Source organism: Pleurodeles waltl, chromosome 12, assembly GCF_031143425.1.
Source record: "Pleurodeles waltl isolate 20211129_DDA chromosome 12, aPleWal1.hap1.20221129, whole genome shotgun sequence".
NCBI classification, from domain to species: Eukaryota; Metazoa; Chordata; class Amphibia; order Caudata; family Salamandridae; genus Pleurodeles; species Pleurodeles waltl.
Window position 1 is genome coordinate 664,984,686 of NC_090451.1, and position 20,311 is coordinate 665,004,996.

A 20,311-nucleotide genomic window follows, 5' to 3' on the forward strand; every position below is an offset into this window, starting at 1 on the left:
GTGGTTCCTGCTTGATCAGGGTGCTTACCTCCGTCAACCAGAACCCCTAATTTTTAACAACAAAAATAAGGTGTCCACTTAGTTTTTCGATTTCTTATTCTAAGTTCAAGCTCCTGCACTAATATAAAATTTAAAGTGCAAATGCTTATACAGTGCATTTTATAAATCAGTTTCACGTTCGGGTATCTCTTCAATCTTTTGATATACATGTTAACAGTCATGACTCTCTGCAAAGCACTTTGCTTAAATCATACTCCATGTGGGTGACTAGATGCACCCTTGTTACAATCATCATCCTTCTGCTGATGTGGTCTCCTGAGCTGGGCACAACATGCAGATAAATAACACACAGTTGTCTACAATGTGGCTTTCACGTCGACATGTAAGTGTTAAAGAAACCTCTCTTTCGGCTCTGGTTATATATTTTCCTGTTAATCAAATTTAGAATTTAGATCCAACTCGCTCGTTGCTCCTTTCATGATGCTTTCCCATTTTCAGGGAAGCTGATACAAAAGACCCAAGTCCTCCCCCACCTCCTTATTCCCCCCCCCCTAAGACCACTCATTCACCTTTTTTAAATTACGTGTATTTTCCTTTAGTTCTAGTGTGAGCTCTATAAATAGGAAAACCTTGCTCTTCAAGTCCTCCGCCGTGTTATTTAGAAATGAATTGCATCACCTTGGCCTAAGCAACACCATGAGCAAGCTATTTGAAATTAGAAAATGACGTTTGTTTTGCAAAAGTTGGGAATATTCGTCGCAAAACAGCTGGAACTGTTTCTGCTAAATCTAAATCACCAGCCTTAATTGCTGTATTTCACAAGGCAGAGGGCAGTAAAATTCATGGTAATGGCCTGGACACATGAGCTAGTTGCATTTCCAAGAACCAATAAAACTCCACAAAGTGCACTAATGGGCCAAAAACGTTATTATTGATGAAAGAATTTAACACTTACAAAGCTACACGCCGTAAAAGTGCAGTGACATTTCAGTAATGGGCTTTAAAAAAAAGCATCGATCCCCTGGAGCAGGTAGGGAGCCTTGCAGGAAATACTGAGATAGAGATGACTGCACTGCAGCTCCCTCTCTGAAGATGAATAATGACCTTTGCAAACCTTTTGCGATAATCTTTGAAGTTACTTCAAAAGCTGTAGATCACATCAGAAAAAAACAGGTCCTAAATGTAATCTACCCAATGTGGGTCAGCTCACTCTTTCAAAAGACGTCAACTGCAAGCATTCAACTTCCAAAGCCAGAGAGTCCTCATCGTGATCAATCCTCAACCATGCTCTGACACACAAATGTCAACTATTCCTCGGAGACAGCCTCACAATTGCCCTTCCCAGCAATCTTTAGTGCCCTTGACTCGCCTCAATGCTTTCACTGTCCAGTAAATCGCCATGTCCTCAATCATAAATCAGTTGCTATACCCTTACGCTCAAGTCCCTTGGCCACTAACACCCGATTAGGCCCTATGCCTCTAAAGAGGCTATGCAAAAAAAAAAAACTGAAAAATAACTCCACACTACATGTCCCTATGCTTCTCAACAAATAACTCATAAGAGACAGGTAGGTGTTAGCATAGTAAAAGCCCAGGGAAGTTTTGCTTGCACAGGGCACGCGGACTTCTGCAACCATTCACTTAGCCCCCTTCTGCTGCATTCTGCTGAACTCCTGTCTTGTACTTCCTGTCAACATCATGATTGTTGGGCTGCAGGTTCCACTGGAAGAGTGCCTCTCCTAACTTTGGTTCACGAATCGTAGTCTGCAGACTCTCCTCCTTGTCCCAAACAATTGATCATATTTCTATCAGCCCCCTCCGTCTTCTGGTTTGTCGTTTTTGATAGTCTCCCAAATGCATCTTGTGCAGCATTCTCGAGTCTTTTTCTATAACCTTGCCACCTACTTCTGAGCTGTTCCCTCTCAACCATATTCTCTCCTCAGCTACCTCTACACCTTCTTGCACATCAGAATCACTGTTGTTTTCTGTCCACTCTCCACTTCCCACCTTTAGCACACATCTTCCTGCACACTAAAGCCACATTGTAGCAACATCAATTATTTTAAGTCAACTGCATACTCTTCTCGTTTAGCCTCACAGAATGATTGAAACTATAAAAGGCGAACATCTACCTCTCCGTTCTAGAGAGGGAACTTTCAGAGTTTTTACTAACACAGTGCTATATAAAACAGCTGCATACTACTCACACTAAACGTACAAGGTCTTACCGAATTGCTTGTGGGGTATTGAAGGTTGTAGAGGCCTCTGGACCACTGCTTTCATCATCTCCCTCCTGCTCGTCATCGTTTTGAAATTGTACGCCAGGGTCTTCCTGAAACTGGAGAGAAGGGACATTACTCAAGCACGAATAAATAGGTGTTAGAGGCCATGTACTAGTACTCTGTATGTACAAATACAGAAACTGACATGTTAGTAGCACAGAAACATTCTTTTGTTTAATTAGGATATCACAAAACTCTAGAGATAAAAAAGCCAATAAGCACAAAAGAAAAACAACACAATTAATTTCAGGCGTCAGCATTTCTGCGAGTGGTATAGTATCCTATTTGTCACCAACTAGTGACCTGAAGCAGGAAGAAACAAAATGAAAGCAAATCGTAAGACCGCTTTCCTTGCCCCTCCAAAAATACAAATATTGAACGTTAGTCTTTTTTTACCTCCTAAGAGATAGAAAATAGAAACCCCTTTCCAAAGACTAACAATGCAGTCAGATGGTGTACAATGACAATCAAGAAACCTGTCCAAATAAACAGTTCGGGAGTTTGCAGAAGATAAATTACCACCCTAACACAGCCTGTCCACAAACTAATGAACTCAAGCAGAGGAACGAAGGAGATCAAGAGTAACAGATAATAGCACAAGAGATTAGCATGTAATTATTTGTATAGCATACTTTGCAAACTGAACTGCCCTTTGGTGATTTTGTTAATGTTGGCATATTCATGGAAGGCGCTGTGCACTACGCAGTGATCATTTGCACTTGCCTGAACTGTTAGCAGCAAGTGTCCACTGGACCAACTCTTTCTTTTAATTCTAGTTGGTGCTCTGCAGACACCTCTTGCAATATTTTTTGTTATTACTCTTCCTTTTTTCATTCGAAGAACCCTCCATTTTGCTCCAAACCTCTCTGACAACTTGCATTAGGTTATGCTGATTTGTATAGCGCACTAATCACCCATGAGGGTATCCAGGCACACTGAAAATATAGGCGGATAATATACATCAATTTCAACATATGGAGCCTAAGGTGGGATTTCAGAAGCTGCCTACGACTTGTTAGTGCAGGTTTGTGCTAAATAAGGCTGACCAGGCGAACAGGTATGAAATGTGAAAGGCTGGGACGCCAACTGCTCTATTTACCAATATTACTTACAACATAATTTGTATGGTTCACACCAAAAACTGAGTGGTGTCTTAGGCACTAAATGCAGAATCGCTAAACAAATGGTATACAACAATCAGAGAAGATCGAAAAACTGAGTTGGCCTACAGTGGGATCCTAAACCGAGATATGGAACTAAACCACAGACATCAATCAGTTTATAAGATATAGAGTTAAACCACACCCCTCAATCAAATTAGCTAGCTGAACCGCACATTATCAATGCAAGACTTATCTCTGACTGAAAAAGATGGCAATATAGCAATGGCCCCCTAGGGATCAGTGACCAGAACTTTTAGAAAAGGGCCTCTCCTAAGTAAAAGAAAACTCTCCTGTGGTCTAATTAAGTGTTGGGGGAAGCCAGGAGGGAAAAGAAGTGCACATAAAATTAATCACCAACAATGGACCCCAGTCAAAAGAGAAATAGGTCCTGTAAACACTTGTTGTTTGGATTATGCATGTTCCAAGTCTGTGAAGTAGTTAATTTCATTAATTTATTGCCAGCTATAAAAGCAGTAGGGTAGTATTTCTTAGAATGTAGACCCAATGCCAACTGTGGGGGGCCCCACAAATGTTTAGAATTTTTTTTTTTTAAAATATGTACATCAAAAAATAAAATGTAACATTAAAAAAATTAAACACCTTGTTATTGTGCAGGAATTTTAATTTGGTTGCTACAAATTAAGTTGGTTTCCTTAGCTTGATTCAAGCACCGACAAAAAGAAAGGATGTATTAGTACAGAACGTTGCAGTGAAATGCTGGTTTTCCATGTCATTGTGTTTTAGAAATAAAATCAAAACATTAGAAGGCTTTAGCTTTCCAATTAAAATTCAGATTTTTGTAAATTAAATATTTCGTAATTTGGGTATATGTTTGATGTATACTGGTTTGTGTATTTTTGGCTATAGATTTTGAGGTTCAAATTGTAAAAAATGTGTTAGGCCAGGGAACCGTGCTTCCCGTTGCGATTCAGTGGTGGTACGCAGAAGTCAAAGGTTAAGAACCGTTGCGCTAGAGCATTTAAACTGAAAACGCTCCAGGACAGAAACCACTGTTGAGTTTGGCAAGCCCTTGAAACTTTACATGATGTAGCTATTCACTGGTTCTTTTGTCAATGGCTAAACATGTTTATCTTATTTTGTACCTTCTATGCCAGTGAGTCCCAACCTTTTGACTTCTGTGGACACCCACTTGATCATTATTAGAACCCAGGGACCCCCACTGAATCATTATTCAGAATCCGAGGACCCCCCCCGACAGTCATTACTAAAAGCTGTGGACCTAATCTGTTAATATTATTTAATTTCCTATGCAGTCGCAGACCCCCTGAGGAGGATTCGGGGACCCCCAGGGGTCCCCGGACCATGGGTTGGGAACCACTGTTCTATGCTGTTCAATATGCCTCTTTCACAATCCCAAATAAAACAAAGATGGTCATGCGGTGTGTAGGAAGTTGGCTCTGTATGTGCTATTTCAAAGTAAGGAATAGCATGCACAGAGTCCAAGGGTTCCCCTTAGAGGTAAAATAGTGGTAAAAAGAGATAATACTAATGCTCTATTTTGTGGTAGTGTGGTCGAGCAGTAGGCTTATCCAAGGAGTAGTGTTAAGCATTTGTTGTACATACACATAGACAATAAATGAGGTACACACACTCAGAGACAAATCCAGCCAATAGGTTTTGTTATAGAAAAATATCTTTTCTTAGTTTATTTTAAGAACCACAGGTTCAAATTTAACAGGTAATATCTTGTTTGAAAGGTATTGCAGGTAAGTACATTAGGAACTTTGAATTATTTCAATTGCATGTATACTTTTCAAGTTATTCACAAATAGCTATTTTAAAAGTGGACACCGTTGGGGGTTCAGAGCAATCCCAAAGTTACCACACCAGCAGCTCAGGGCCGGTCAGGTGCAGAGTTCAAAGTGGTGCCCAAAACGCATAGGCTTCAATGGAGAGAAGGGGGTGCCCCGGTTCCGGTCTGCTTGCAGGTAAGTACCCGCGTCTTCGGAGGGCAGACCAGGGGGGTTTTGTAGGGCACCGGGGGGGACACAAGCCCACACAGAAATTTCACCCTCAGCGGCGCGGGGGCGGCCGGGTGCAGTGTTTGAACAAGCGTCGGGTTCGCAATGGAAGTCAATGAGAGATCAAGGGATCTCTTCAGCGCTGCAGGCAGGCAAGGGGGGGCTTCCTCGGGGAAACCTCCACTTGGGCAAGGGAGAGGGACTCCTGGGGGTCACTTCTGCAGTGAAAGTCTGGTCCTTCAGGTCCTGGGGGCTGCGGGTGCAGGGTCTTTTCCAGGCGTCGGGACTTAGGTTTCAGAGAGTCGCGGTCAGGGGAAGCCTCGGGATTCCCTCTGCAGGCGGCGCTGTGGGGGCTCAGGGGGGACAGGTTTTGGTACTCACAGTCGTAGAGTAGTCTGGGGGTCCTCCCTGAGGTGTTGGTTCTCCACCAGCCGAGTCGGGGTCGCCGGGTGCAGTGTTGCAAGTCTCACGCTTCTTGCGGGGAGTTGCAGGGTTCTTTAAAGCTGCTTCTTGAAACAAAGTTGCAGTCTTTTTGGAGCAGGTCCGCTGTCCTCGGGAGTTTCTTGTCGTCGTCGAAGCAGGGCAGTCCTCAGAGGATTCAGAGGTCGCTGGTCCCTTTGGAAGGCGTCGCTGGAGCAGAGTTCTTTGGAAGGCAGGAGACAGGCCGGTGAGTTTCTGGAGCCAAGGCAGTTGTTGTCTTCTGGTCTTCCTCTGCAGGGGTTTTCAGCTAGGCAGTCCTTCTTCTTGTTGTTTGCAGGAATCTAATTTTCTAGGGTTCAGGGTAGCCCTTAAATACTAAATTTAAGGGCGTGTTTAGGTCTGGGGGGTTAGTAGCCAATGGCTACTAGCCCTGAGGGTGGGTACACCCTCTTTGTGCCTCCTCCCAAGGGGAGGGGGTCACAATCCTAACCCTATTGGGGAAATCCTCCATCTGCAAGATGGAGGATTTCTAAAAGTTAGAGTCACCTCAGCTCAGGACACCTTAGGGGCTGTCCTGACTGGCCAGTGACTCCTCCTTGTTGCTTTCTTTGTTCCCTCCAACCTTGCCGCCAAAAGTGGGGGCCGTGGCCGGAGGGGGCGGGCAACTCCACTAAGCTGGAGTGCCCTGCTGGGCTGTGACAAAGGGGTGAGCCTTTGAGGCTCACCGCCAGGTGTTACAGCTCCTGCCTGGGGGAGGTGTTAGCATCTCCACCCAGTGCAGGCTTTGTTACTGGCCTCAGAGTGACAAAGGCACTCTCCCCATGGGGCCAGCAACATGTCTCTAGTGTGGCAAGCTGCTGGAACCAGTCAGCCTACACAGATAGTCGGTTAAGTTTCAGGGGGCACCTCTAAGGTGCCCTCTGTGGTGTATTTTACAATAAAATGTACACTGGCATCAGTGTGCATTTATTGTGCTGAGAAGTTTGATACCAAACTTCCCAGTTTTCAGTGTAGCCATTATGGTGCTGTGGAGTTCGTGTTTGACAAACTCCCAGACCATATACTCTTATGGCTACCCTGCACTTACAATGTCTAAGGTTTTGTTTAGACACTGTAGGGGTACCATGCTCATGCACTGGTACCCTCACCTATGGTATAGTGCACCCTGCCTTAGGGCTGTAAGGCCTGCTAGAGGGGTGACTGACCTATACTTGCATAGGCAGTGAGAGGCTGGCATGGCACCCTGAGGGGAGTGCCATGTCGACTTACTCGTTTTGTTCTCACTAGCACACACAAGCTGGCAAGCAGTGTGTCTGTGCTGAGTGATAGGTCTCCAGGGTGGCATAAGACATGCTGCAGCCCTTAGAGACCTTCCTTGGCATCAGGGCCCTTGGTACTAGAAGTACCAGTTACAAGGGACTTATCTGGATGCCAGGGTCTGCCAATTGTGGATACAAAAGTACAGGTTAGGGAAAGAACACTGGTGCTGGGGCCTGGTTAGCAGGCCTCAGCACACTTTCAATTGTAAACATAGCATCAGCAAAGGCAAAAAGTCAGGGGGCAACCATGCCAAGGAGGCATTTCCTTACACGGTGGTTTGAACTGGTTCAGCCTGTTTTTAAGTCATGTTCAGGTGATTTCACATTCTGTCTTGTTCCAAACCACAGGATGACAAGTGAGTTCCTGTACGACCCTTATAAAAAAAATTCAAAGTTTATTTAACATTTGTAGGAAGTTGGCTCTGTATGCACTATTTCAGAGTAAGGAATAGTATGCACAGAGTCCAAGGGTTCCCCTTAGAGGTAAGATAGTGGCAAAAAGAGATAATACTAATGCTCTATTTTGTGGTAGTGTGGTCGAGCAGTAGGCTTATCAAAGGAGTAGTGTTAAGCATTTGTTGTACATACACACAGGCAATAAATGAGGAACACACACTCAGAGACAAATCCAGCCAATAGGTTTTGTTATAGAAAAATATCTTATCTTAGTTTATTTTAAGAACCACAGGTTCAAATTCTACATGTAATATCTCATTTGAAAGGTATTGCAGGTAAGTACTTTAGGAACTTTTAATAATTACAGTAGCATATATACCTTTTACATAAAACACAAATAGCTGTTTTAAAAGTGGACAGTGCAATTTTCACAGTTCCTGGGGGAGGTAAGTTATTGTTAGTTTTAGCAGGTAAGTAAATCACTTACAAGTTTCAGGTTTGGGTCCAAGGTAGCCCACCGTTGGGGGTTCAGAGCAACCCCAAAGTTACCACACCAGCAGCTCAGGGCCGGTCAGGTGCAGAGGTCAAAGAGGTGCCCAAAACACATAGGCTTCAATGGAGAGTAGGGGGTGCCCCGGTTCCGGTCTGCCAGCAGGTAAGTACCCGCGTCTTCGGAGGGCAGACCAGGGGGGTTTTGTAGGGCACCGGGGGGGGACACAAGTCAGCACAAAAAGTACACCCTCAGCAGCGCGGGGGCGGCCGGGTGCAGTGTGCAAACACGCGTCGGGTTTTCAATGGTTTTCAATGAGAGACCAAGGGGTCTCTTCAACGGTGCAGGCAGGCAAGGGGGGGGCTCCTCAGGGTAGCCACCACCTGGGCAAGGGAGAGGGCCTCCTGGGGGTCACTCCTGCACAGAAGTTCCGTTCCTTCAGGTGCTGGGGGCTGCGGTGCAGGGTCTTTTCCAGCCATCGGGACTTTAGGTTCAGGCAGTCGCGGTCAGGGGGAGCCTCGGGATTCCCTCTGCAGGCGTCGCTGTGGGGGCTCAGGGGGGACAACTTTGGTTACTCACGGTCTCTGAGTCGCCGGAGGGTCCTCCCTGAGGTGTTGTTTCTCCACCAGTCGAGTCGGGGTCGCCGGGTGCAGTGTTGCAAGTCTCACGCTTCTTGCGGGGATTGCAGGGGTCTTTAAATCTGCTCCTCTGTAACAAAGTTGCAGTCTTTTTGGAGCAGATCCGCTGTCCTTGGGAGTTTCTTGTTCCTCTTGAAGCAGGGCAGTCCTCTGAGGATTCAGAGGTCGCTGGTCCTTGAGAAAGCGTCGCTGGAGCAGGTTTCTTTAGAAGGCAGGAGACAGGCCAGTAGGACTGGGGCCAAAGCAGTTGGTGTCTTCTTTCTTCTTCTGCAGGGGTTTTCAGCTCAGCAGTCTTCTTCTTCGGTAAGTTGCAGGAATCTAAATCTTTAGGTTCAGGGAAGCCCTTAAATACTAAATTTAAGGGCGTGTTTAGGTCTGGGGGGTTAGTAGCCAATGGCTACTAGCCCTGAGGGTGGGTACACCCTCTTTGTGCCTCCTCCCAAGGGGAGGGGGTCACATCCCTAATCCTATTGGGGAATCCTCCATCTGCAAGATGGAGGATTTCTAAAAGTTAGAGTCACTTCAGCTCAGGACACCTTAGGGGCTGTCCTGACTGGCCAGTGACTCCTCCTTGTTATTCTCATTATCTCCTCCGGCCTTGCCGCCAAAAGTGGGGCTGTGACCGGAGGGGGCGGGCAACTCGACTAGCTGGAGTGCCCTGTGGTGCTGGAACAAAGTGGGTAAGCCTTTGAGGCTCACCGCCAGGTGTTACAGCTCCTGCCTGGGGGAGGTGTTAGCATCTCCACCCAGTGCAGGCTTTGTTACTGGCCTCAGAGTGACAAAGGCACTCTCCCCATGGGGCCAGCAACATGTCTCGGTTGTGGCAGGCTGCTGGAACCAGTCAGCCTACACAGATAGTCGGTGAAGGTTTCAGGGGGCACCTCTAAGGTGCCCTCTGGGGTGTATTTCACAATAAAATGTACACTGGCATCAGTGTGCATTTATTGTGCTGAGAAGTTTGATACCAAACGTCCCAGTTTTCAGTGTAGCCATTATGGTGCTGTGGAGTCCGTGTTTGACAGACTCCCAGACCATATACTCTTATGGCTACCCTGCACTTACAATGTCTAAGGTTTGGCTTAGACACTGTAGGGGCACAGTACTCATGCACTGGTGCCCTCACCTATGGTATAGTGCACCCTGCCTTAGGGCTGTAAGGCCTACTAGAGGGGTGACTTATCTATACTGCATAGGCAGTGTGAGGATGGCATGGCACCCTGAGGGGAGTGCCATGTCGACTTACTCGTTTTGTTCTCATCAGCACACACAAGCTGGCAAGCAGTGTGTCTGTGCTTAGTGAGGGGTCCCCAGGGTGGCATAAGATATGCTGCAGCCCTTAGAGACCTTCCCTGGCATCAGGGCCCTTGGTACCAGGGGTACCAGTTACAAGGGACTTACCTGGATGCCAGGGTGTGACAATTGTGGAATCAAAAGTACAGGTTAGGGAAAGAACACTGGTGCTGGGGCCTGGTTAGCAGGCCTCAGCACACTTTCAATTCAAAACATAGCATCAGCAAAGGCAAAAAGTCAGGGGGTAACCATGCCAAGGAGGCATTTCCTTACAACATTCATGAGGAGCTTTCGTCTGGTCTTGTGCAATCAATGGGCTGTCCACTTTACATGTACATTTGATATACTATAATTCCCCTCATTCTCAATTGTGTTATTTGGGAGACGGCAAGGCTTTTTCGAGCTTGCATGCTGGCAGACCGAGACTGGACTGGTTCCGCTCTGCTCAGCCAAGCTATAGATCTTCGCTGACTGTGTTAAGCAGACTTGTAAAACATAGCATTCTGGCTCCTAGAAATGAACACCTGCCTTTATCCCTAACATGAAAAACATGAATTTGGTATGCCTGATGTGATTTATCATGTTTAAATTATTTAAAGAAGAAAAATGAGAAAATAGTACTGACATAGCATCAGATGTATGGACTTGCCACACTATTGTATTATGTTCAGTACTTTGTACCATAGACCTTCAGGTAGTAAAAAAACAAACAGTAAACCAAAGAACTTTGCACATTTGTCAAGAACACATTCTTGCTTGAATAATGTTGGTGATAAAGTACAGTTTAATAGAAATACACAACCTTGGGCCTAAACACCATAAAATAGTTATGTATCATATCTTACCCCGGGGGGAGGCAGTACATTCTGTTTTATATGTACAACTGCCCCCTAACTAGCTGTAGACAAAGCTATAATTTAGCACCCTAAGCTTTGACTGAATGTATGAATTTACTGTGTATGCGTCACTGTGACTTATGTATCACCTTGACTACTCCACTACGTTACACCTCTAGGGTCAAGAGCCCATAGAAGAAGCCTGGGTAACCAACTGGCCGGCACAGTATTTGTGACCAGAGGACTACGGTGGTAAATGATAAACACAAAGGATGAGGATCACGCCCCACTCCTACACTGGTGCAAATGGACAGTCCAACTATTAACACTGTCATTATTTTTCTCACTCACAAATGGATTTGTCTTAACAAGCAACGCTGACCCTTGGTCTTATCATAATTTGCATTTTATACTGCTAATAGGGAACATAAAACAAAAAGAAAACAAGCATTTGAAATGCTATGGGTCTCACGTTTGCTCGAGTTTGTTTCCACATAAATTGAAAATGAAAAGTAAAACAGTTGGCATAAGCAAGCCGATCCAAAGCGCCGCGGCTGCCATGGGCATGAGTGCGAAGGAGAGACACAAAATGTTTGCTTGCAGTCAAACGTATAAGCAAACGTGCAATTATCAGGGTTGATGTCCAAGGCAGTAACATAACAGCCCAAGGTGGGGTAAACAAAGCATTTACCAATGATAACTGATTTTTGAAAGGCTAGCCTATGAACGAGTGAAAAAGGCATTGGGGAAAGGAAAGGGTTTTCCTTTCCCTCTGTCTTTTTCAGCATTTCTGCTGCCCAATCAGCAGGAATACCCACTAGACACTAGGGATTTGTTTTGTGTCAGTTTCATGTTGCGGGGAGAGGCCCCTTGAGCAAGGGTCACACCCCTTTGAGGGGCAATATGTTGAATGCCATTTCTGCCCCCCTTCGGGCAGATCAGCCTATTATTTTTAGAAGCCATGGTGATGCCAGGGATTTTTTTCAGTTTTTTGTGTTTGGGTGTGGCCCTTTGGGCAAGGGCCACCCCCCGAAAGGGGGCACAGAACTGTGACAATTTTTGCCCCCTTGGGGGCAGATCAGCCTTTTTTTTTTTTTAGGCCCATCTGCCCTCAAGGGGGGGTCAGAAGCTACTTAGGCGCCAGGGATCTTGTGTGTGTGTTTTGTGGGGACATTGAGCAAGGGTCGCCCCCCAAAGGGGTCACATTACTGATGGCCATTTCTGCCCCTCTTGGTTGGCAGTTTGGCCTATTTGTTTTAGGCCTATATGCCCCCAAGGGGGGCAAAAGCCACTTAGGCACCAGGGATATTGTGTGTGTGTGTTTTGTGTGTTTTATGTGGGGGATGGCCCCTTGGGCAAGGGTCTCCCCCCCCCCCCCCCCAAATGGGGGGGGCATTTCTGCCCCACTTGGGGGTAGTTCGGCCTATGTTTATTTTCAGGCCCGTCTGCACCCAAGACACCAGGGATTTTTTTTGTGTTTTTTTTTTTTTTTTGAGTGGGAGGGGAGGGGGACACGCTTTGGGCAAGGGCTATCCCCAGGGGGGCACACAACTGTTGGCCATTTCTGCCACCCTTGGGGGCAGTTCGGCCTATGTTTTATTTTTAGGCCCATCTGCCCAAGGGGGGCAGAATCCACTAAGGCGCCAGGGATAGTTTTTGTTTCTATTTTTTGTTGGGGGGGGGGCAGGGGTGGGGGGGCGGGGGGGGGGGGCAGCCCCTTGGCCAAGGATCGCAAGGGGCACATGACTGTTGGCCTCGTTTTTTTAGGATCATCTGCCCCAAGGGGGGCAGCAACAACTAGACACCAGAGAAAGTTTCTAAATGTTTGGAGGCAGGGTGTTTGCAACTGGCGAAGTATTTGTATTTCTGATTATAACGGTTTATTTCTCCTTTTTGTTCTAGTTCAAAGCTCTTGCATCTGTTCCTGTGACTCCTTGCGATTTTTGCAGTGGTTGACCTGCGGTTTGCGTAGTTGCATGTTTTGGGTAAGAAAAGACAATTGACTACAAATGAGTATTGTTTCCATGCATGAATGTAATTTTTGTAAATGGAGTACTAGGTGCTAGATTGTGTGTGAAATTGTCCTTAAATTTGTGCACGATGATATCTGTGTTGTCTTATGTGTAATTTTCTTTTTTAGTGGGATACCATTGGTGATCGCTGTGTCTGTGTACAGTAGTTGCCGGTGAGTCTAGCTTTTTCAGGCAAGTGAGTGGTATAGTTTTTGAGTTTATAACTCTTAGTGATAAAGTCACACTTTGTTTATTACTTATTTTAGACAGTGCTGGTTGTTGTTGGCGTATTTGTCAAGTTAGACTTCTTAGAAAGAATCTTGGCTAGCCGCTGAGTGACCGCTCAGCAGGTTGTTGGTATGCTTTTTGAGTCGTCTTCTGACCATGATGATGAGACTGACACTGCATCTGAGGCAGAGGAGGAAGTGCTAGATTCTGGCGGTGAATTTTCTGTCACAGAGGAATCATCTGATGAGGAAGCCACTCGGAGTGCTGAGGAAGTGCCTGTGGTATAGGACACTGATGTGCCAATTGTGTAGCAGCACTGAGTTTAAAGGCTTCCCACTGGAAGACCTGACCTCTGGGTTGCCCCAAACATGGAGCAGCTGGAGTTGTCTGGCTTCACTGGTCTCCCGGGGTGTAGTGTGAATACGGAAAACTTTTTGCCTATCAATTTCTTTCATTTGTTTATGGATGATGTATTTTTGGAAGAGATTGTTGAGCAGACTAATTTGTATGCTGAGGAGTACTTGAGGGATAACGCTGCCAGACTTAGGCCACACTCTAGAGCTACCCAGTGGAGTCTCACAAATTTGGAAAAGTTGAAAAAGTTCTTGGGTTTAACTTTTTTGATGGTGTTGATAAGGAAGCCGTCCCTGACTTCGTATTGGTCTACTAGACCCTTGATGGCAACAGCTATATTTCCTGCAACCATGAGTCGTAATTGGTATATGCTTCTTTGGATGCTGCATTTTGTGAATAATGTATTAGCCTTGCCACGAGATCACCTTGATTCTGACCGTCTTGTTAAGAATAGGCATGTCCTTGATCACTTTGTAGATTGGTTTTCAGAGGTCTATGTTCCAGGCAAAGAAAACGCTGTGGACGAGTCTTTGGTCCTGTTCAAGGGTCGTTTGGTTTTTAAGCAGTACTTTCCAAGCAAGAGGGCACGGTATGGAATTAAAATGTATATGCTGTTTGAAAGTAGTACAGGATATGTTTATAATTTATAATTTCCAGGTCTACACTGTTGGGGGATTTCAGTATGGCGCTTGGCTGGCGGTGTGCGTGGAGTGGTGCTTGGCTGGCAGTGTGTGTGTGTGTGTGTGTAGAGTGGCGCTTGGCTGGCGGTGTAAATAGTGACTTGCTGTTGGCCACTACAACACACTGCTAGCCAAACGCCAGTCCAAACACTCCCATCAGCTAGTGTGATTGCTGTGTCAGGCATGTGCGCGTATGAAAGTGATGGGCCCTTGAATGGAGCTGTCTGTTGAGGCGAGTGTTGTAATATGCTGGGCCCACGCCTGGCCGCATGAATGGTCCAATGCAGGTCATGTATGAAAGGTGTGTGTAAGGAAATGCCTCCTTGGCATGGTTACCCCCTGACTTTTTGCCTTTGCTGATGCTATGTTTTGAATTGAAAGTGTGCTGAGGCCTGCTAACCAGGCCCCAGCACCAGTGTTCTTTCCCTAACCTGTACTTTTGATTCCACAATTGGCACACCCTGGCATCCAGGTAAGTCCCTTGTAACTGGTACCCCTGGTACCAAGGGCCCTGATGCCAGGGAAGGTCTCTAAGGGCTGCAGCATATCTTATGCCACCCTGGGGACCCCTCACTCAGCACAGACACACTGCTTACCAGCTTGTGTGTGCTGGTGAGAACAAAACGAGTAAGTCGACATGGCACTCCCCTCAGGGTGCCATGCCAACCTCACACTGCCTATACAGTATAGATAAGTCACCCCTCTAGTAGGCCTTACAGCCCTAAGGCAGGGTGCACTATACCATAGGTGAGGGCACCAGTACATGAGTACTGTGCCCCTACAGTGTCTAAGCCAAACCTTAGACATTGTAAGTGCAGGGTAGCCATAAGAGTATATGGTCTGGGAGTCTGTCAAACACGGACTCCACAGCACCATAATGGCTACACTGAAAACTGGGAAGTTTGGTATCAAACTTCTCAGCACAATAAATGCACACTGATGCCAGTGTACATTTTATTGTAAAATACACCCCAGAGGGCACCTTAGGAGGTGTCCCCTGAAACCTTAACCGACTATCTGTGTAGGCTGACTAGTTCCAGCAGCCTGCCACAACCGAGACATGTTGCTGGCCCCATGGGGAGAGTGCCTTTGTCACTCTGAGGCCAGTAACAAAGCCTGCACTGGTTGGAGATGCTACCACCTCCCCCAGGCAGGAACTATCACACCTGGCGGTGAGCCTCAAAGGCTCACCCCTTTGTGCCAGCACCGCAGGACACTCCAGCTAGTGGAGTTGCCCGCCCCCTCCGGCCACGGCCCCCACTTTTGGCGGCAAGGCCGGAGAAAATAATGAGAAAAACAAGGAGGAGTCACTGGCCAGTCAGGACAGCCCCTAAGGTGTCCTGAGCTGAAGTGACTCTAACTTTTAGAAATCCTCCCCCAATAGGATTAGGGATGTGACCCCCTCCCCTTGGGAGGAGGCACAAAGAGGGTGTACCCACTCTCAGGGCTAGTAGCCATTGGCTACTAACCCCCCAGACCTAAACACGCCCTTAAATTTAGTATTTAAGGGCTCCCCTGAACCTAAGAATTTAGATTCCTGCAACTTACCGAAGAAGAAGACTGCTGAGCTGAAAACCCCTGCAGAAGAAGAAAGAAGACACCAACTGCTTTGGCCCCAGTCCTACCGGCCTGTCTCCTGCCTTCTAAAGAACCCTGCTCCAGCGACGCTTTCTCCAGGACCAGCGACCTCTGAATCCTCAGAGGACTGCCCTACTTCCAAGAGACCAAGAAACTCCCGAGGACAGCGGCACTGCTCCAAAAAGAACTGCAACTTTGTTTCAAGTAGCAGATTTAAAGACCCCTGCAACTCCCCGCCAGAAGCGTGAGACTTGCAACACTGCTCCCGGCGACCCCGACTCGACTGGTGGAGAACCAACACCTCAGGGAGGACCCTCCGGCGACTCCGAGTCCGTGAGTAACCAAAGTTGTCCCCCCTGAGCCCCCACAGCGACGCCTGCAGAGGGAATCCCGAGGCTCCCCCTGACCGTGACTGCCTGAACTCCATTTCCCGACGGCTGGAAAAGACTCTGCACCCGCAGCCCCCAGCACCTAAAGAAACGGAACTCCTGTGCAGGAGTGACCCCCAGGAGGCCCTCTCCCTTGCCCAGGTGGTGGCTACCCCGAGGAGCCCCCCCTTGCCTGCCTGCAAGGCTGAAGAGATCCCTTGATCTCTCATTGATTTACATTGAAAACCCGACGCTTGTTTCTACACTGCACCCGGCCGCCCCAGTGCCGCTGAGGGTGTACTTTTTGGGTGAACTTGTGTCCCCCCCCGGTGCCCTACAAAACCCCCCTGGTCTGCCCTCCGAAGACGCGGGTACTTACCTGCTGGCAGACCGGAACCGGGGCACCCCCTTCTCTCCATTGAAGCCTATGCGTTTTGGGCACCTCTTTGACCTCTGCACCTGACCGGCCCTGAGCTGCTGGTGTGGTAACTTTGGGGTTGCTCTGAACCCCCAACGGTGGGCTACCTTGGACCAAAAACTGAAACCTGTAAGTGACTTACTTACCTGTTGTAAGGAAATGCCTCCTTGGCATGGTTGCCCCCTGACTTTTTGCCTTTGCTGATGCTATGTTTACAATTGAAAGTGTGCTGAGGCCTGCTAACCAGGCCCCAGCACCAGTGTTCTTTCCCTAACCTGTACTTTTGTATCCACAATTGGCAGACCCAGGCATCCAGATAAGTCCCTTGTAACTGGTACTTCTAGTACCAAGGGCCCTGATGCCAAGGAAGGTCTCTAAGGGCTGCAGCATGTCTTATGCCACCCTGGAGACCTCTCACTCAGCACAGACACACTGCTTGCCAGCTTGTGTGTGCTAGTGAGGACAAAACGAGTAAGTCGACATGGCACTCCCCTCAGGGTGCCATGCCAGCCTCTCACTGCCTATGCAGTATAGGTAAGACACCCCTCTAGCAGGCCTTACAGCCCTAAGGCAGGGTGCACTATACCATAGGTGAGGGTACCAGTGCATGAGCATGGTACCCCTACAGTGTCTAAACAAAACCTTAGACATTGTAAGTGCAGGGTAGCCATAAGAGTATATGGTCTGGGAGTCTGTCAAACACGAACTCCACAGCACCATAATGGCTACACTGAAAACTGGGAAGTTTGGTATCAAACTTCTCAGCACAATAAATGCACACTGATGACAGTGTACATTTTATTGTAAAATACACCACAGAGGGCACCTTAGAGGTGCCCCCTGAAACTTAACCGACTGTCTGTGTAGGCTGACTAGTTCCAGCAGCCTGCCACACCAGAGACATGTTGCTGGCCCCATGGGGAGAGTGCCTTTGTCACTCTGAGGCCAGTAACAAAGCCTGCACTGGGTGGAGATGCTAACACCTCCCCCAGGCAGGAGCTGTGACACCTGGCGGTGAGCCTCAAAGGCTCACCCCTTTGTCACAGGCCAGCAGGGCACTCCAGCTTAGTGGAGTTGCCCGCCCCCTCCGGCCACGGCCCCCACTTTTGGCGGCAAGGCTGGAGGGAACAAAGAAAGCAACAAGGAGGAGTCACTGGCCAGTCAGGACAGCCCCTAAGGTGTCCTGAGCTGAGGTGACTCTGACTTTTAGAAATCCTCCATCTTGCAGATGGAGGATTCCCCCAATAGGGTTAGGATTGTGACCCCCTCCCCTTGGGAGGAGGCACAAAGAGGGTGTACCCACCCTCAGGGCTAGTAGCCATTGGCTACTAACCCCCCAGACCTAAACACGCCCTTAAATTTAGTATTTAAGGGCTGCCCTGAACCCTAGAAAATTAGATTCCTGCAACTACAAGAAGAAGGACTGCCTAGCTGAAAACCCCTGCAGAGGAAGACCAGAAGACGACTACTGCCTTGGCTCCAGAAACTCACCGGCCTGTCTCCTGCCTTCCAAAGATCCTGCTCCAGCGACGCCTTCCAAAGGGACCAGCGACCTCGACATCCTCTGAGGACTGCCCCTGCTTCGAAAAGACAAGAAACTCCCGAGGACAGCGGACCTGCTCCAAGAAAGGCTGCAACTTTGTTTCCAGCAGCCTTGAAAGAACCCTGCAAGCTCCCCGCAAGAAGCGTGAGACTTGCAACACTGCACCCGGCGACCCCGACTCGGCTGGTGGAGATCCAACACCTCAGGAGGGACCCCAGGACTACTCTGATACTGTGAGTACCAAAACCTGTCCCCCCTGAGCCCCCACAGCGCCGCCTGCAGAGGGAATCCCGAGGCTTCCCCTGACCGCGACTCTTTGAATCCTAAGTCCCGACGCCTGGGAGAGACCCTGCACCCGCAGCCCCCAGGACCTGAAGGACCGGACTTTCACTGGAGAAGTGACCCCCAGGAGTCCCTCTCCCTTGCCCAAGTGGAGGTTTCCCCGAGGAACCCCCCCCTTGCCTGCCTGCAGCGCTGAAGAGATCCCGAGATCTCTCATAGACTAACATTGCGAACCCGACGCTTGTTTCTACACTGCACCCGGCCGCCCCCGCGCTGCTGAGGGTGAAATTTCTGTGTGGGCTTGTGTCCCCCCCCGGTGCCCTACAAAACCTCCCTGGTCTGCCCTCCGAAGACGCAGGTACTTACCTGCAAGCAGACCGGAACCGGGGCACCCCCTTCTCTCCATTCTAGCCTATGTGTTTTGGGCACCACTTTGAACTCTGCACCTGACCGGCCCTGAGCTGCTGGTGTGGTGACTTTGGGGTTGCTCTGAACCCCCAACGGTGGGCTACCTTGGACCAAGAACTGAACCCTGCAAGTGTCTTACTTACCTGGTAAAACTAACAAAAACTTACCTCCCCCAGGAACTGTGAAAATTGCACTAAGTGTCCACTTTTAAAACAGCTATTTGTCAATAACTTGTAAAGTATACATGCAATTTTTATGCTTTAAAGTTCCTAAAGTACTTACCTGCAATACCTTTCGAATGAGATATTACATGTAGAATTTGAACCTGTGGTTCTTAAAATAAACTAAGAAAATATATTTTTCTATACAAAAACTGTAGGAAGTTGGCTCTGTATGTGCTATTTCAAAGTAAGGAATAGCATGCACAGAGTCCAAGGGTTCCCCTTAGAGGTAAAATAGTGGTAAAAAGAGATAATACTAATGCTCTATTTTGTGGTAGTGTGGTCGAGCAGTAGGCTTATCCAAGGAGTAGTGTTAAGCATTTGTTGTACATACACATAGACAATAAATGAGGTACACACACTCAGAGACAAATCCAGCCAATAGGTTTTTGTATAGAAAAATATCTTTTCTTAGTTTATTTTAAGAACCACAGGTTCAAATTCTACATGTAATATCTCATTCGAAAGGTATTGCAGGTAAGTACTTTAGGAACTTCAAATCATCAAAATTGCATGTATACTTTTCAAGTTATTCACAAATAGCTGTTTTAAAAGTGGACACTTAGTGCAATTTTCACAGTTCCTAGGGGAGGTAAGTATTTGTTAGGTTAACCAGGTAAGTAAGACACTTACAGGGCTTAGTTCTTGGTCCAAGGTAGCCCACCGTTGGGGGTTCAGAGCAACCCCAAAGTCACCACACCAGCAGCTCAGGGCCGGTCAGGTGCAGAGTTCAAAGTGGTGCCCAAAACACATAGGCTAGAATGGAGAGAAGGGGGTGCCCCGGTTCCGGTCTGCTTGCAGGTAAGTACCCGCGTCTTCGGAGGGCAGACCAGGGGGGTTTTGTAGGGCACCGGGGGGGACACAAGTCCACACAGAAATTTCACCCTCAGCGGCGCGGGGGCGGCCGGGTGCAGTGTAGAAACAAGCGTCGGGTTTGTAATGGAAGTCAATGGGAGATCTAGGGATCTCTTCAGCGCTGCAGGCAGGCAAGGGGGGGGTTCCTCGGGGAAACCTCCACTTGGTCAAGGGAGAGGGACTCCTGGGGGTCACTTCTGCAGTGAAAGTCCGGTCCTTCAGGTCCTGGGGGCTGCGGGTGCAGGGTCTTTTCCAGGCGTCGGGACTTAGGTTTCAGAGAGTCGCGGTCAGGGGAAGCCTCGGGATTCCCTCTGCAGGCGGCGCTGTGGGGGCTCAGGGGGGACAGGTTTTGGTACTCACAGTATCAGAGTAGTCCTGGGGTCCCTCCTGAGGTGTAGGATCTCCTCCAGCCGAGTCGGGGTCGCCGGGTGCAGTGTTGCAAGTCTCACGCTTCTTGCGGGGAGCTTGCAGGGTTCTTTAAAGCTGCTGGAAACAAAGTTGCAGCTTTTCTTGGAGCAGGTCCGCTGTCCTCGGGAGTTTCTTGTCTT

General features: G+C 48.0%; 1 protein-coding gene across 4 annotated transcripts in view; it reads right to left on the bottom strand.

Moving 5' to 3' along the window:
- Positions 1-20,311, bottom strand: part of GON4L (gon-4 like) — a 393,663-nt gene that overhangs the window by 232,418 nt on the left and 140,934 nt on the right. For all 4 annotated transcript variants that reach the window (XM_069218468.1, XM_069218469.1, XM_069218466.1 and 1 more), the window contains one exon: positions 2,229-2,338. In XM_069218468.1, coding sequence (XP_069074569.1) covers positions 2,229-2,338 — 110 coding nt within the window. The remainder of the gene's footprint in view (positions 1-2,228; positions 2,339-20,311) is intronic.